General features: G+C 38.0%; 1 protein-coding gene across 1 annotated transcript in view; it reads left to right on the top strand.

The window, feature by feature from the left end:
- The window catches only part of LRRC2 (leucine rich repeat containing 2), a 73,766-nt gene that overhangs the window by 1,278 nt on the left and 58,554 nt on the right, over nt 1-13,934 (top strand). The window contains exon 2 of the mRNA XM_009098300.4: nt 10,518-10,663. Within this exon, the coding sequence (XP_009096548.1) occupies nt 10,539-10,663 (125 nt within the window). The 5' untranslated portion in view covers nt 10,518-10,538. The remainder of the gene's footprint in view (nt 1-10,517; nt 10,664-13,934) is intronic.

Below are 13,934 nucleotides of genomic sequence, written 5' to 3'. Positions count from 1 at the left end.
AGATCAATACATGCAAAATGCCCCACCCAGGGAGAAAAAGAAAATGGTACATTTTGAGGGTTTTTAATTAGTGTCAGTTAGGACAGAGAGTCTAAAATAACATCTGTGATGTGGTCATTCATGGAGATAACTTCGGAGGCTGTACTCTCTAAGGGTACATGAAAGGTAAGTAAGAGTAGCCTCAATTCTCGGGAATTGTTCAGGAACCTTAAGATAAAAAAGATGTCAATAAAACATTGTGTTAAAAACCACAATGGACAAGTGAAACAAGTTTCAGAAACCTGCAAGTGTAATGCTGTGCTTAATTAAGATCATCTAATCGTATATGAATGCCTCAGTGTTTTGCTCAGTGACAAAGAATGCAAGTTTATTTGCCATGGGTCTGTGCATGAGAAGTTAAATGGGATCTCTCTAATCAGTTCTTAAAACATGATTTTAGTTTCCCAGGACTGTGTTGTAGGCAGTCCAAGACAGTTGTTTACACCTGCTGACTGCAGCTACATGCATAGATTCAACACCTTTACCCATACGTAATACACTTTTGAGCTGTTTTTCCTTTGACAAGAAACAACTTCAAAATACATGCCCATTTCAACTACATCATCCCTCTCTCAGTCTTAAGAGAATAAGACCTCTCCTCAGCAATACCCAATAAAAAAAAAAAAAAAAAAAAAAAAGAATTAATTTTTGTCAGAGACATCAGTCCAGTGTTTCATTAGCTTCATTGTCAGTGGAAGAATAATTAGTCAGCTCACTGAAGTGCTAGGGGAATACATCTGTAATAAATCCCCTTGCATATGTAACATCTATCATGCTTGATGGCAAACATATTAGTGTTACAAGAGTTGAGAAAGTATAAGGAATATTGTAATTCAGCTGCTAATTAATCCATAATTAAAGACCTAATTAATGAATAACCCTGTGAAAAATTGTCTAAAAATCAAGACGTGAAGACTGCAGTGATAAAGAGGACTCTTGTTTGTGAGACTGGTTAATTTACATCTAGAATAGGAGCTGATTAATGAAAACTGTCAGTAAAGCATTTCAGTTGCAGCACTGGACAAAGAGAAATATGCACATAAAAACGTGTGGAAACCAAGTTCAGCTCTTGCATATCTGTTTTTTAATTTTATAGTGTTCATAGCTATTTTTACCTGAGATATAATGAGTAGGTTAATAAAAAGATATATTTTCTCTTAGCAGGGCTATGTAAACAATGCAAAAGTTATTTATTTGTGTATGAAAGAGGCTGATGTCAGATTCTATTCATAAACATCTCTTCCATGAAGTAGCTAAAGAAGAAAACTAAAAAAAGACCTTAATTCATCAAAGCGTTCATGATTAAGCTGCATGATACAGAAAGACACTAATTTCTGAAATTAACTACACTGAAAGTTGGACTAATTAATAGCTTGAAAGTGTCACTGTCTGTCTGAGTTTGTTTATGTGGGAGCCAGCTGGCTGAGACTGTACTCTTGAGAGAGCAGGAAGGAACATTTCAAGCTCCCAAAACATCTGGGCTCATGTCCAGGTGTCAGGACTGCCTTCTCCAGCCCTGGAGCAGATTGTCCCTTTCCTCTTGTATTTATTCTGTGCTGTAGCTGCATTTGTTGGATCTCTGGGGACCCAGGCCTTCGGGGGGACACCCACTGTGATCCATTGCATTGCCCAGCCCACATATTCCCCAGGACCCAGCAATCACATGCATGCATGCATATGTGCTCTGAAACACAGTCTCTCTTGGATCCCAGACCTCAAACTCTCACTGTCAAATCTGCACTTTTGGCGAGACTAGTGACAGCTAAACCAACCAAATTAGCAGGAAGGATAATTCCCTGCTGGTGTAGAACAATAAGAGATTGTTACTAGAAGCAAAACAAGGTAGGGAAGAGCAACTTCCCACTTTGCAGTCCTCTCCCACTCCTCAAGCATCAGAGAGAAGCACTACCCCACTTACAAGCTGTGCTCAGTTAGAAAAATGTAGTTCTATAAGGTGAACATTGCCACAATCTCTATTGCTCTTTCAATCACAGCATGTTTCTCTAATTTAATCTTTTCCTGATAACATAAAAAATGTGTTCAGTTGCTATCCAAATGTCAGGTTTCCTCTGAATTATTTAAAAACTTGAGAGATAAATGACTTGATGATTCCGAAGCACAGTGTGAGTGAGCTTATTTCTTAAGAAATTATTTGCAGCGTTGGTAGGAAATATTTCACTCATGTTTTCCCCCATGTAATCCTGCCAGTAATGCTCATTAGAGTGCAGTAGATCTCCCACAGTGATTATCTGAAAGAAAAAGGGCCCAAGTGGGCCAAGTTGTTAAGCAAATTGAAGAAACCAAAACATTAATAATTTAATAACTCACATAAAACAGCAGAGGAAAGTATACACAGTGCTGTGTTTTAGGACAACCAGGTGCCATGTGAAATCAGGAGAGCTGTTAACAGACTAATACTGGATGTATCTGTAGTATCAAAACTATTTTGGACTCTTTCAGACTCAAGATTCAGGTCTTGTTCGACAGAATACTGTGCACACACAAATTGGCCATCATTAGCACTAATCCCAGCTACGTTCAGAGAAGTTCAAACTCTACTATAATAAAGCCAATGCAATTTTGACTTATCACTGGCTGTATTCTACCCCCTGCAGAGAAGACAGATAATATTGGTAAACAGGGAGGAGCTGTAGAAGAGTTTGGTACAGTTAATCTTGGCAGACCACAGAGTCATCATCTAAGAATACTTCTCTTGAGCTCCACTACTTTTTTCTTCAAAGAAGACCTTGCTTTGTCTTTTTATTTTTTTTTTTTTGCAGTATGCTTTTCAAGGTATTTACACATTGATTGATCTATCTCAGATGCTGAGATAAGTGCAGAAAGGCTAAAAACTGTTCTTTCAATGAAGTACCTGATTTGAAAAGCACTTTTTATCTGTGGAAGGCCTTCCATCCAGAATTCAGTGTTCTTTTTAGCTCATATATCCTTAAACTCTTTTTTGAAGATCAGGTAATACATGGCACCTTGTGGTGCAAGTGCGGGTGATGGAGATGAAACTCTTTCAGCATTAAACACCAGGAGCTGCCAAAAGGCATCCTGATTTTGAAACTTAGTTGCCTCCAGTGGTCCTCCATTCTCAGGCTGGTGACACTTCTAGAGGTATTGAAAATCATAAATTTCCCCCTTAAGCAAAAGGGGAAAAAAAGAGAAAAAGAACAAGGAAAAAACCCAGTCATCAAGTGCCTGCTCAGGGTTCAGAGGTCAAGTGGAAACAAACACAAGTGGTCACGAGATCACTGGCTGCCATCAGAGATGGCTGTGGTGGCATCTGTGGCAGACCTGTAAACAAAGGTTGGAGATATCAGTAGCTGAAGGGAGCAAGGGCATTTAAGGCACAGCATACTAAACCTCTCCAGATTTACTGAAGAGTTGACATATGAAATGAGTGTGCGTTTGTCACAACAACATGAATAACAATAAATAAAAAATAATAAAGACTGCAGATATTACAAGATATTTGTCTTCTTTTCCATCCATATTTTCAACACCTTGCTGAAGAGATTCTGTTTTAGAGCTTCTGAGTACTCCTACTATTTAAAAAAGAATGTCTGAAATAGATGCTAGAAACCAGCCTGCCTACTTTTAGGTGAATTTGTACAATAAAATAAAATAAATGATAATATAAATGATAAAATAAAAATAATCCATGCAGATACATAGGCAGATGCTTTTACTAGCAATAATATTTGACATTATTATTATTATATCATTTCAATAAAAACATATGATGAGTATCATCCCTAATATTATGGTGTTTTGCCAGTTAATCCTCCAAATGCTTAAGAGCATCCAAATGCTCCAAATGCTCAATATCATTGTACACATGAGGACTGTGTTTGATTTTAATAGGCCTATTTATAGATACATTTAAATGAGTAAAGTTTCTGCAAGATTAAGGAAAGGTGTTTTCTTTTTTCTAAGAACAGAAATTGCACACAAGTGTCTGGAAAGGCAGTTTTTCTGCTCTGTGTGTGTAGGGGTAGTTCACAGCAACAGGGCACCCAAAGCCAAACGTTGGCAGCAAATGAGTGCTCTTACAGACAAGCACTTCATCTCACCTCAGCTGGCCCAGAGAAGTGGCAGATTATTAAATAAATTCACTTGGTAAGTAGATGGTCTCGGTGTTGAGATAGGGTCTGCAATAGGAAGCGTCAGAGAGAATTCTTTTGTAAGGAGGGGCTTGGTAATGTTTTCTAGTGAAGGCACAGGACCCTGGAATGATGAAATTGAGAATATTTTGCAGGCTATTGTATCTTGAACTGATGGTACATCCCTGGGGAGAGAAAGAATCTGTGGTTTAAAATGTAGTAGGAAAATTCTAGTTACACAGATTCCTGTGATTTCCTAATTGATATAAACAGGGACAAGGTTGACAAAACCTGCTGGTTGAGTAAGAGATGCAAAGGCCGTGGTGTTCAAAGGGACTTTTTTATTCCCCCTTTTCCTAAAAAAAGCATAAAGAGCAGGAAGGAGTGAAGCAAAAAAATTCTTTCCTCTGCCACTATTATAAATTTCTCTGGTTGCAAACTCTCATATCACCTTGCCAAGTAATGCAATGCTTATTAAAAAAAGAAAAATTTTGAGATTATTTATTTATTTATTTATTTATTATATTACCTTAAAGTTTTTCCTTAAATTAATGTGTAGCTGCTTCTGAAGGGAAAATCTTGGAATAGCTAAAAAAAAAAGAAAAAATGTATCCTGAATGGCCAGCTCTGTTTCTGAGCTAATCATTACAAAGAAGACAAGATTAGCTTGACTTCCCGGTATGTTGCCTTTTAAGGATATTGATTAAGGTCTTGCAGATAACTTCTTGGGAGGTGTAAATGGCTAGGGATAAGATAATTTGCTTCCATAGATACAAAAAGAGAACTAGTTTCTCCATTTATGATTCTCTTGTAAATGACATTGCCTTCTTTTTGTGTTCCTGAATCCCTTTTCCCCTGGAAAGTGCTGTACGTTAATTATCAAATGTTACTGAATGAATAGCCTTGTTTTGTGGCCTATCTCACTAATAACTCAAAAGACTGATTAATGTTATAACCACGCATCAACTAAGAAATGTGTGCTGATGATCAACAGCATATTTTAGATGTAGATGTTACTCAAGTCAAGATGACTTTGAGTGGCAAACTCAGTGTAGTTATGAAGTAAGGTCATGACGGCTTTTGCGGTCAGGACTTGTCTTTAATGAAAGCAAGGTTGCCTGTTTCTTGGGTAAGAAATAGTTTTTTGTTTTTCACTTACTGCCATATGTGTGGGTGAGGTAATCCTCACAAGTATGACAAAAGCCTCTCCTCAATGATCATGTGTAAGTGTAGGATGAGAAAGAAGCAATGCTGAATTACAAAATGACGGGGAAATGATGAGGAGGGATGCTGCTGGATGTACAGAACTGTATGACTGTTTTGAGCAGAGCAGTAGGACAAGGTAACCTCTAGAGGTCCTTTCTAACTTCACTGTGGTTTCTGACAATGAACAAAATGACAACAGAGATTCCCTGTGTATAGCCCAAGTATGGGAGGAAACATAGCTGTGTTCCTAGTTGAAGCTAAGAAGTTAGAAAGAAGTGTACAATTGAGATTTTTCTCTACCCAAATGTAGCTTACCACCTGTGAATAATAGATGACAGTTTTGAGTTTTTCTATGCAGGCCTAATCTGATGGTTGGAAGAAAGAAACTATTGTGGGTGAATTTGAATATGTATTCCTAGAAATCGAAATCATTGTTAGTAGTTGCTTCTTCTGTGATAAATTCTCACCAGGCATGAGTAGGTGTCCTGAAGAACCTATACTTAGTATCAGTTAAGCATAGCTTTAGCCAGTTTTCCTTCCAGGGCAATATCTCATCATCTGGCAAATGACAGTGTTTGAATTTTGGCAAATACATGTTCTGCCATCATGCTTGATACTTCATGCCTATTTTTTAGACAAGGATATAGGATAAAGCAACAGCCCTGTAGAGATTGCTAAGTGACCTTTTCAGAGTTGTAGATGTCAAAAAGCATTTCACATTTGTCCTGATACATATTTCTAAAGCCTTAGTCACCCTGTAATCTGATCAGGATTTGCGGCTTTGCTCCTTCTGAAGAGATTAATTCTGAGGTTTTAGGATGGACAGCTCTCACCTCCCATCCAAGTTTATCCTCTGACTGATCTTCCCATGGAGGAAAACTCCACAATGCCTTGCCTCTTACTGCAACACATGGGTAAAATCTACATGTGGATAAAATGAAATTTTCCAACCTAGTGTTTAATAAATCAGTGTCTCAATAAAGAATGGATGACTTAACCTGTGAGACAGGAAGGTGAGGAACGAGTCAAGAAAAAGGAATGCTTTCACAGTCTATTCAGACTGTCTGTTGATTAAGGCCATCCAGTTCCAACAGAGGTCAAGTGTCCAGCTGCAATTTCACTGTCTTGCAACAATTCAGTTTCTGCAACAGCCTGTCCACCAAAACCACACTTCTATGAATTGGTCTGTTAAAATGAATTAGACCTTGCAGAGTGTCTGCTGGTCTGCAGTTACTGTGAGGGGTGAAGTCCTTGTCACTGGGTTTCTTTCTCCTGTAAGCAGAGGTGAACATTTTATTTTATGAGGTAAACCATTCCTGTAAATTAGTAGTGAATATGTTTTAGAAGGACAAACCTTTCCACAGAGAATAAGGTCACTGTTTTAATTACACTGTTTTAATGGGGTTTTGACTCAGCTGCTGTCAGCTGTTAGTTCCAGATAGGTTAGGAACTATTTTTGCCTCATTTTAACTGCTAGCAAAGATAAACAAGCAAAAGGCGCAGCTTTATGATCAACAAAGATAACATTTTACATAAACATCCTAACATACAGAAGACCATGTAAATAGAATGAGCCAATACTTGTTGGTATTTGAGAGGGCCTTTCTTACTGAGATGACTAATAAGGTGAGCAGGTAGGTACCTTAGCTCTGGATGCACCTATGCATAATTCTTTTTAGTCCATGCTGCACATTTTCCAGAGGACATGAGGCTCAAAATAAATTATTCCTTTATATACTATGTACTACAGAGGGATGTGTAGGTGAAAGGGGGTGAAAGAGAAAAGGGACAGTTGCAAAGTTACAAGGGAAAAAAATACAGAGGGGAGAATAATTTCCCCTTTGTCCTCAATATTATAACAGAAGGACAGATAATAAATAGCCCCAGCTGAAGGACACAATGCTTGGAAAAAATGAACACAGTAGCATCTGAGGAAAAATTATAGACATGAGCTTGAAAACACACAGGAAAGGAAGGCAAGGATTGCTCTTTAACTGATACAAGTAGATGGTCAAGAAGCATTTTCTTCTACTGTTTATTTTTTTTCCCCTGAGCTTATAAATGGTATAATAAATGTGTTCTCTAATAAAACCTCACACTGAGTTTAAACAACTGACTTTCCTCTGTTGGTAATCCAGCTACAGTTTATGAGAGCCAGTATATTGTGATGATTGTATCCCCACTAGTGACTCTCAGTAAGAAAGTGTAGTTCCACCTCTTTTATCAAGATCTGTTTGTGTACTTGCATTAGAGATTTAATAGGTGATTGATTTCCTGTGCTGGTACTGAACCGCTGTAAGGCACACCATCTTGTAAGTCATGCTGTGTTTCACACAGACAATTATAGAATGGCTTGGGTTGGACAGGACCTTAAAGATCATCCAGTTCCAGGACAGGGATACCTTTCACTGGACTTGGTTGCTTAGACCCCCACCCAGCCTGCTCTGGAGCATGGATAGGTAATCCACAGCTTCTCTGGGCAGCAGGTTCCAGTGCCTTACCACTCTCACAGTAAAAAGAATCTTCAAAATATCTAATCTAAGCCATTTCTTTCAGTTTGAATCCATTCCCCCTTGTCTTATCATTACATGTTCTCTTCACTTTTCTTGTAGGCTTCCTCCAGGTACTGGACAGTTACAATTACCCCAAAGCCTTCTCTCCTCCAGGCTGGATTCTCCCAGTCTTTTCTCAAAGGAGAGGTTTTCCCTTTAATCATACTGGTGGTCCTTCTCTAGACTAGCTCCAACAAGTCCATGTCTTTCCCATGCTGAGGAACGTAGAGGAGGATGCACTCCAGGTTCAGTCCTCATGAGAGTGGAGTAGAAGGGAAGAATCCCCTCCCTCAGCTGCTGACCATTCCTTTTGATGCACTCCAGGATACGTTTGGCTTTCTGGGCTGTGAGTTCCCATGGCTGGATCATGTCCAGCCTCTCACCTACCAGCACCTCCAAGTCCTTCCTGGCAGGGCTGCTCTCCAAATGTTCATCCCCCAGCCTGTGTTTTAAGGGGTTTTCCTGATCTGGGTACAGCACCTCACCCTTGGTCTACTTGCACTTGCACTCAGTGCAGCAACTTGCACTTGTGCCAAGTGGGAAAGTGGAAAAATAAGTAGGAAATTCCCATAGGCCAACTTCTCAAGTCAGGTCCCTGTGGATGACATCCCATCTTTCAGGTGTATCAGCAACACTCAGTTTGGTGTCCTCTACAAATTTACTGAGGGTGCACTTAATCCTTTTGTGTATGTCATGAAGGAAGACAGTGAATAGTACTGGTGCCAATACAGACACCTCTGGGGCACCACTTGTCGCTGATGGCCATCAGGACTCTGAGCTACTGACCACTACCCTATGGATGTGACTGTCAAGCCAATTCCTTATGCATCCAACAGTCCCCCTCCTGAATCCATGTCTCGCCAAATTAGAGAGAAAGACATTGTGTGGGACTGTGTAAAAGGCTTTACAGAAGTCCAGATAAATTATATCTGTAGCCTTTCCCTTGTCCACTGGTGTAGGCCCTCCATCATAGAAGGCCGCTGGCTTGGTAAGGCAAGATTTGCCCGTAGTGAAGCCCTGCTGGCTATCCCAAACCATATTCCTGGTCTCTTTGTGCCTTAGCATAGCTAGTAGGACGATGGGTTCCAGGACCTTCCCAGGCACAGAAGTGAGGCTGGCAGTTCAGTAATGCCCAAGGTCCTCCTTTCTAACTTTTTTAAAGATGGCTGCAGTGTTTCCATTTTTCCACTCACCAGGGACTTCCCTTGACTTCCATGACTCTATGGATATCAGGGAGATTAACTTGTCAACTACATCAGCCAGTTCTCTCAGAACTCTGATATGCATCTCATCTGGTCCCAAAAACTTATGTATGTTCAGGTTCCTCAGATAGTCATGAAACTGATCTTGTGGGATGAAGTTTTCTCTTCCAGTCTGCATCCTGCAGTCCACCCATTCAAGAAGAGTGGGAAAAGAGGTTGTTATTAAAGAATGAGTAATTAAGCTTTCTCTTTGTTCATTGTTACCAGTTTTCCAGTATTTTATATCAGAAGAGGTATATATTCTTTGAGCTTCCTTTTCTGGCTGACATCAGTTCTTAACTGCATGGAATCTGGAACTCTGATACCAAGTTTTTGACTGTTGGAACATGTTTCCATAGGTGTTGTGGTTTAGGAATGGTATTCTCCAAGTTAGTGTTCCATCTCAATACATACCAGACAATATGCTGCTCTCTCCCTGTGCCTGCCTACCCCTGTATCAGAATCAAGAGAAGAATGAAGTCACAAAAAGTAAAGATCATGGCTTGAACTAAGAATGATTTAGTGGAAGCAGCAATGAAATACAAAAATTAAACAGTAACAACAATACTAGTAGTGTACAGGACTGATTCACATGTGATTGCTCATTATGACCGGGCATTATCTGACTGTGCACTCCAGTAAAGTGAAAAAGGCAGGTGTGACTACCTCACCATGTGCTGAGGTGAAGAACCTCAGGGTCCTGGCCAAGACCCTCCTGGCTGCTGCAAAGTCAGCCCTGTTGACTGGCCAGAATAAGGACATGTTAGTAAGTGGGGACCATGACATGTTCACCAAACCTTCCCTGTGTCTCTGCCTTTGGTGAATTTTTTTATGGGCTGGTCTTTTGATACCTTTTATAGATAAGCAGATCCTTCTGGGAACACAGGAATTTCACAAACTCCATTGAAACAGGATAGCTTGAGGTCATAAAGATCAATATACAACAACTACAGATGAAATGCTTTTGCATGATTTAAAATGAATAAATTCTTTATGAGCATTCATTTTAATATTAGTCACAGAAATTATTAAAAATGCAAAGCCTTTAAAGCTATTTTCATCAATGTTGCTTAATCAAACCAGTATTATTTTGCAACTCTGTCTTCATCTTGAAAAGGAAAAAATGTAAGGAATAAAAAAATTCAATGTGCAGCTGTTGCCATGGATTTTATGTAGAAGTGAATTGTATGCTACATTGATTACTGCCAGCACAAAACCCTAGATAAATTAGGTAAGATGGAAAACATACTATGTTAATATTTCTTATGACTTCAGCTCTTTTCCCCAGACAATTTTAATGAAACCTGATAGTTTTGGAGCTTTATTTTTCTCATTATTCCTTTTTCTGAAAAATTGGCTTGTTTTTGCAGGAGAAGCTTAATGTCAACAATATGGGGCATCAGGTGATAATATTTGACTTTTCAGTCATAAGAGGACTGTGGGAAACTCGAGTTAAGAAGAACAAAGAACGTCAGAGGAAGGAGAAAGAAAGATTAGAACAAAGTGCATTGGAGAAGTAAGACAAATTTTGTGTTATTAATTTTATCAAATCTGTTCTTATTATCCACTAACATTGCCATATATGAAATATAATACATAGAAGTAATGTAACAAATATGATGAATACACTAAAAAATAGTTGTTGATTATTAAAATTTTGGGGCTTGGGTTTGATTTTAATAACATCTTACTTCCTTTCCTCACATGATAGTAAGAGAAATGAAGCACAAAAAATACTTATGTTTCATTAGTTTCTGCTCTTCCTATGTAGATTGTGCTATATTAATGATATTTTTTGCTTACCATAGACATAAATTGAAGAGAAAACATATGTTTGTACCTTTCTATTTTAATATACTGCATAAAAGTAGGGATTATTAATTATAGAATTAGTGAATGTATGCTCACAATTTTCTGTAGTAAGAAATACTTTAGGTATTTTTGTTGATTTGAGAGGAGAAAGAAAATGAGTTAAATAAGTGGTCATATTCAATTGTTTCGGAGTAGGTAATGCCAAAGAGAATAAGAATTATTAGGTTATTTTTCTTGGGGTATTAAAGAAGGCTTTGATTATAATGCTTGTACCCAATGATAATTTTGTTATTTTTATTATACTGAATTCACTTTTTCTTTAAGCGATGTTTTATTTCCACAAGACACTGTTAAATGTTAAACTGCATTGGGAAGTTTGAAAGCATAGGACTTATCAATTTCCTCCCTCTGAGAAGAGAAAAAAAATAGAAATCATGTTCTGTTTTAAAAATAAAATACACAGGGTAAAACAGTGCCTTTGTTTAAGAACATAATTGCATTGAACCTTTGTGTGGTGTTTCAGCACTCTCAGGATCCCCTCACTAGTAGATTCTCACTGCCAGGGCAGCTGCACTAGCAACAGAACAGGTGGCCTAGGAGGAGACCAGGGTAATACAGAGTCTGCCTGTCCTTTCTGTGGGACCTTTCTCTTCAAAACAGCCATAGCAGCAGTCTTGGTTTTCCCACCTCCACAGTAAAAACTGTAATCCTAACAAAAACAGAAGAAAAAAAAGAAAAAAAATAAGTTTATCCTTCAGATTGAATTATTTAGCAAGGATAAGCATTCTTTTTATGCGAGCTGTGTCCTGGTTTCAACTAGGATAGAGATAGTTTTCTTCTTAGCAACTGGTACAGTGCTGTGTTTTGGATTTAGTGTGAGAATAATGTTGATAACACACTGTTGTTTGAATTGTTGCTAAGTAGTGCTTATGCTAAGCCAAGGACTTTCCAGTGTCTCATTCTCTGCTAGTGAGGGGCTGAACAAAGAGCTGACAGGGAGCACAGCCAGGACAGCTGACCTGAAAGTGATATTCCATACCATAGAACTTTATTCTCACTATATAAATTGGTGGAATTGGCCCCAAGTGAGTGATATAGTTTCTCAGAAATCAACTAGCAGTGTGTCAGCAGGTCATGAGCAGTCGTATTTGACACAATTTATTTATCTTGGGTTTTCTTTCTCTCTTTTCATTATTATTATTATTATTGCAATGAATATCAATATTAATAGTATTATTATATTTTACTTTGTTTCTATTATTAAATTATTCTTAATACAGAAGTGTTACTTTTTTATCTCGATTCTTCTGCCCATTCTGCTGGGGGGTTGGGGAGTAAATGTCTGTGTGGTACTTGGTTACCATCCGGGGTTAAACCATGACAACTGAGAGATGGACGTTTGCTGTTTCCCTGATGGTAGAAAACACAAGTGAAAGGACTTGGGATCCAACTTGATCAAATCTTATTTCTGTCCTAATGTGGAAAACATGTCACAGCCCCCTGCCACTTTTTTTTTTCTTGTTTTGGTTTCTGTGGTGCAGAAGATGACTTTCGAGTTCACTAGTACAAAAGCAAATGATGCATGGTAAATTCTCTCTGTAAGAAGGAAAGAGGGTAGCCTTATGTTCTCTGAGGTAGCTAATTTGATCTCCCATGGCTTTTGTCAGTAGCACATGTTAAGAATAAGTTCTTACAGTGACTTGTCTTTTCCATGAAACCAATGCACTCTCCCTGTTTTTTCTGCCTGTGGTTAATTATTGTAGACATACTTCTGTCTGAAAGAGTGGAGCTTCGCTACTTTTTCTGCATTTTTTCCACTGATGTCCAAATTAATTCTCTTATCTTCCCGTACCACTCATAGATAGGAAATTTGAGGTATAAAGCACAGAAATAAGAGTTCCCAGGTGCACTTGCTGCATGCGCCAAGGATCTTTTTCTTCCTTTAAATTGCAGTTTGTGTATTGTACTTTGTTTAGCTGTGTGTCTTTGTGCACTCAGATTGCTTTCCAGTTAGTTCTACTTGTAGATTTTTCCTGGAGAAAAAAGAGGAAATGCATTAGACTTTGTCTCCTGAGGATGAGTGATCAGTATTACACCCACTGAAACAAATGGCAAAGTTCATGTTCATTTTCATAGTGCAGGAGTTATAGAAGGATCAAAGCTGATAGAATAATGATCAAAGTAATAAAAATATTAGTAATAATATGCCAAATTCACTTAAAAGGAAATCCTCTTTGTTTTATGAGGTGTGCAGTGACCACTGGCATTTAGGTCCTAAATGTCAGCTCACAAGTTATTTCTTACATGCTTTTCAATGCTCTCAAATGTCGGACCAAAAATATGAGAAGACTTTGCTGATTTTTAGCTTGAAAGTATAGATAAAAATGTATTTCTAATTAAATAATAGAAATAATGTTTCCATGTATAAATACATTTCATTATTTTATGGAGTTCTGCATTGACTAAATTCAGGTATCATATTCAGGGATTAAAATTTTACTATCATCAGGTAGGTCCACTGAAATCAATGCAAGTTCTTATTGTGCCACAGTAAGAAAGTATTTTGATCCAAAATTATAATTCCCAAAAGACATTTAGAGAGAGAACTTTCATGAAATGAAGACTACATTCTAGCATTTAAGGCTCTAGATAGTCACTTTTGTCAGAAGTCAACTAATTCTTAAGTGGTATTGAAATTAATAGAGTTTCTCTGCAAATACACTCATGCAACAGAGTTTGGAATCTGGCCTTTGGGGCTGTTGGATTTTTTGTTGTTGTTGTTGTTGTTGTTTTTTAATAAAACCAAACTAAAACAAACCAAACAAAACCAGTTTTCCTCAAAGAGGTTATGATTTGCTAATACCTTTGAGATTGTGCAGTTCCTTTATATGCTGTGTTACTATGTAAAATGACCTGATAATATGAAGTGAAATTTAGTATGTATTATTTGAGGAAAAACTCCTAGAAAACCTCTA

This window comes from Serinus canaria, chromosome Z (assembly GCF_022539315.1).
Source record: "Serinus canaria isolate serCan28SL12 chromosome Z, serCan2020, whole genome shotgun sequence".
In the NCBI taxonomy this organism is placed as follows: domain Eukaryota; kingdom Metazoa; phylum Chordata; class Aves; order Passeriformes; family Fringillidae; genus Serinus; species Serinus canaria.
This window is presented reverse-complemented; position numbering and strand designations above follow the sequence as displayed.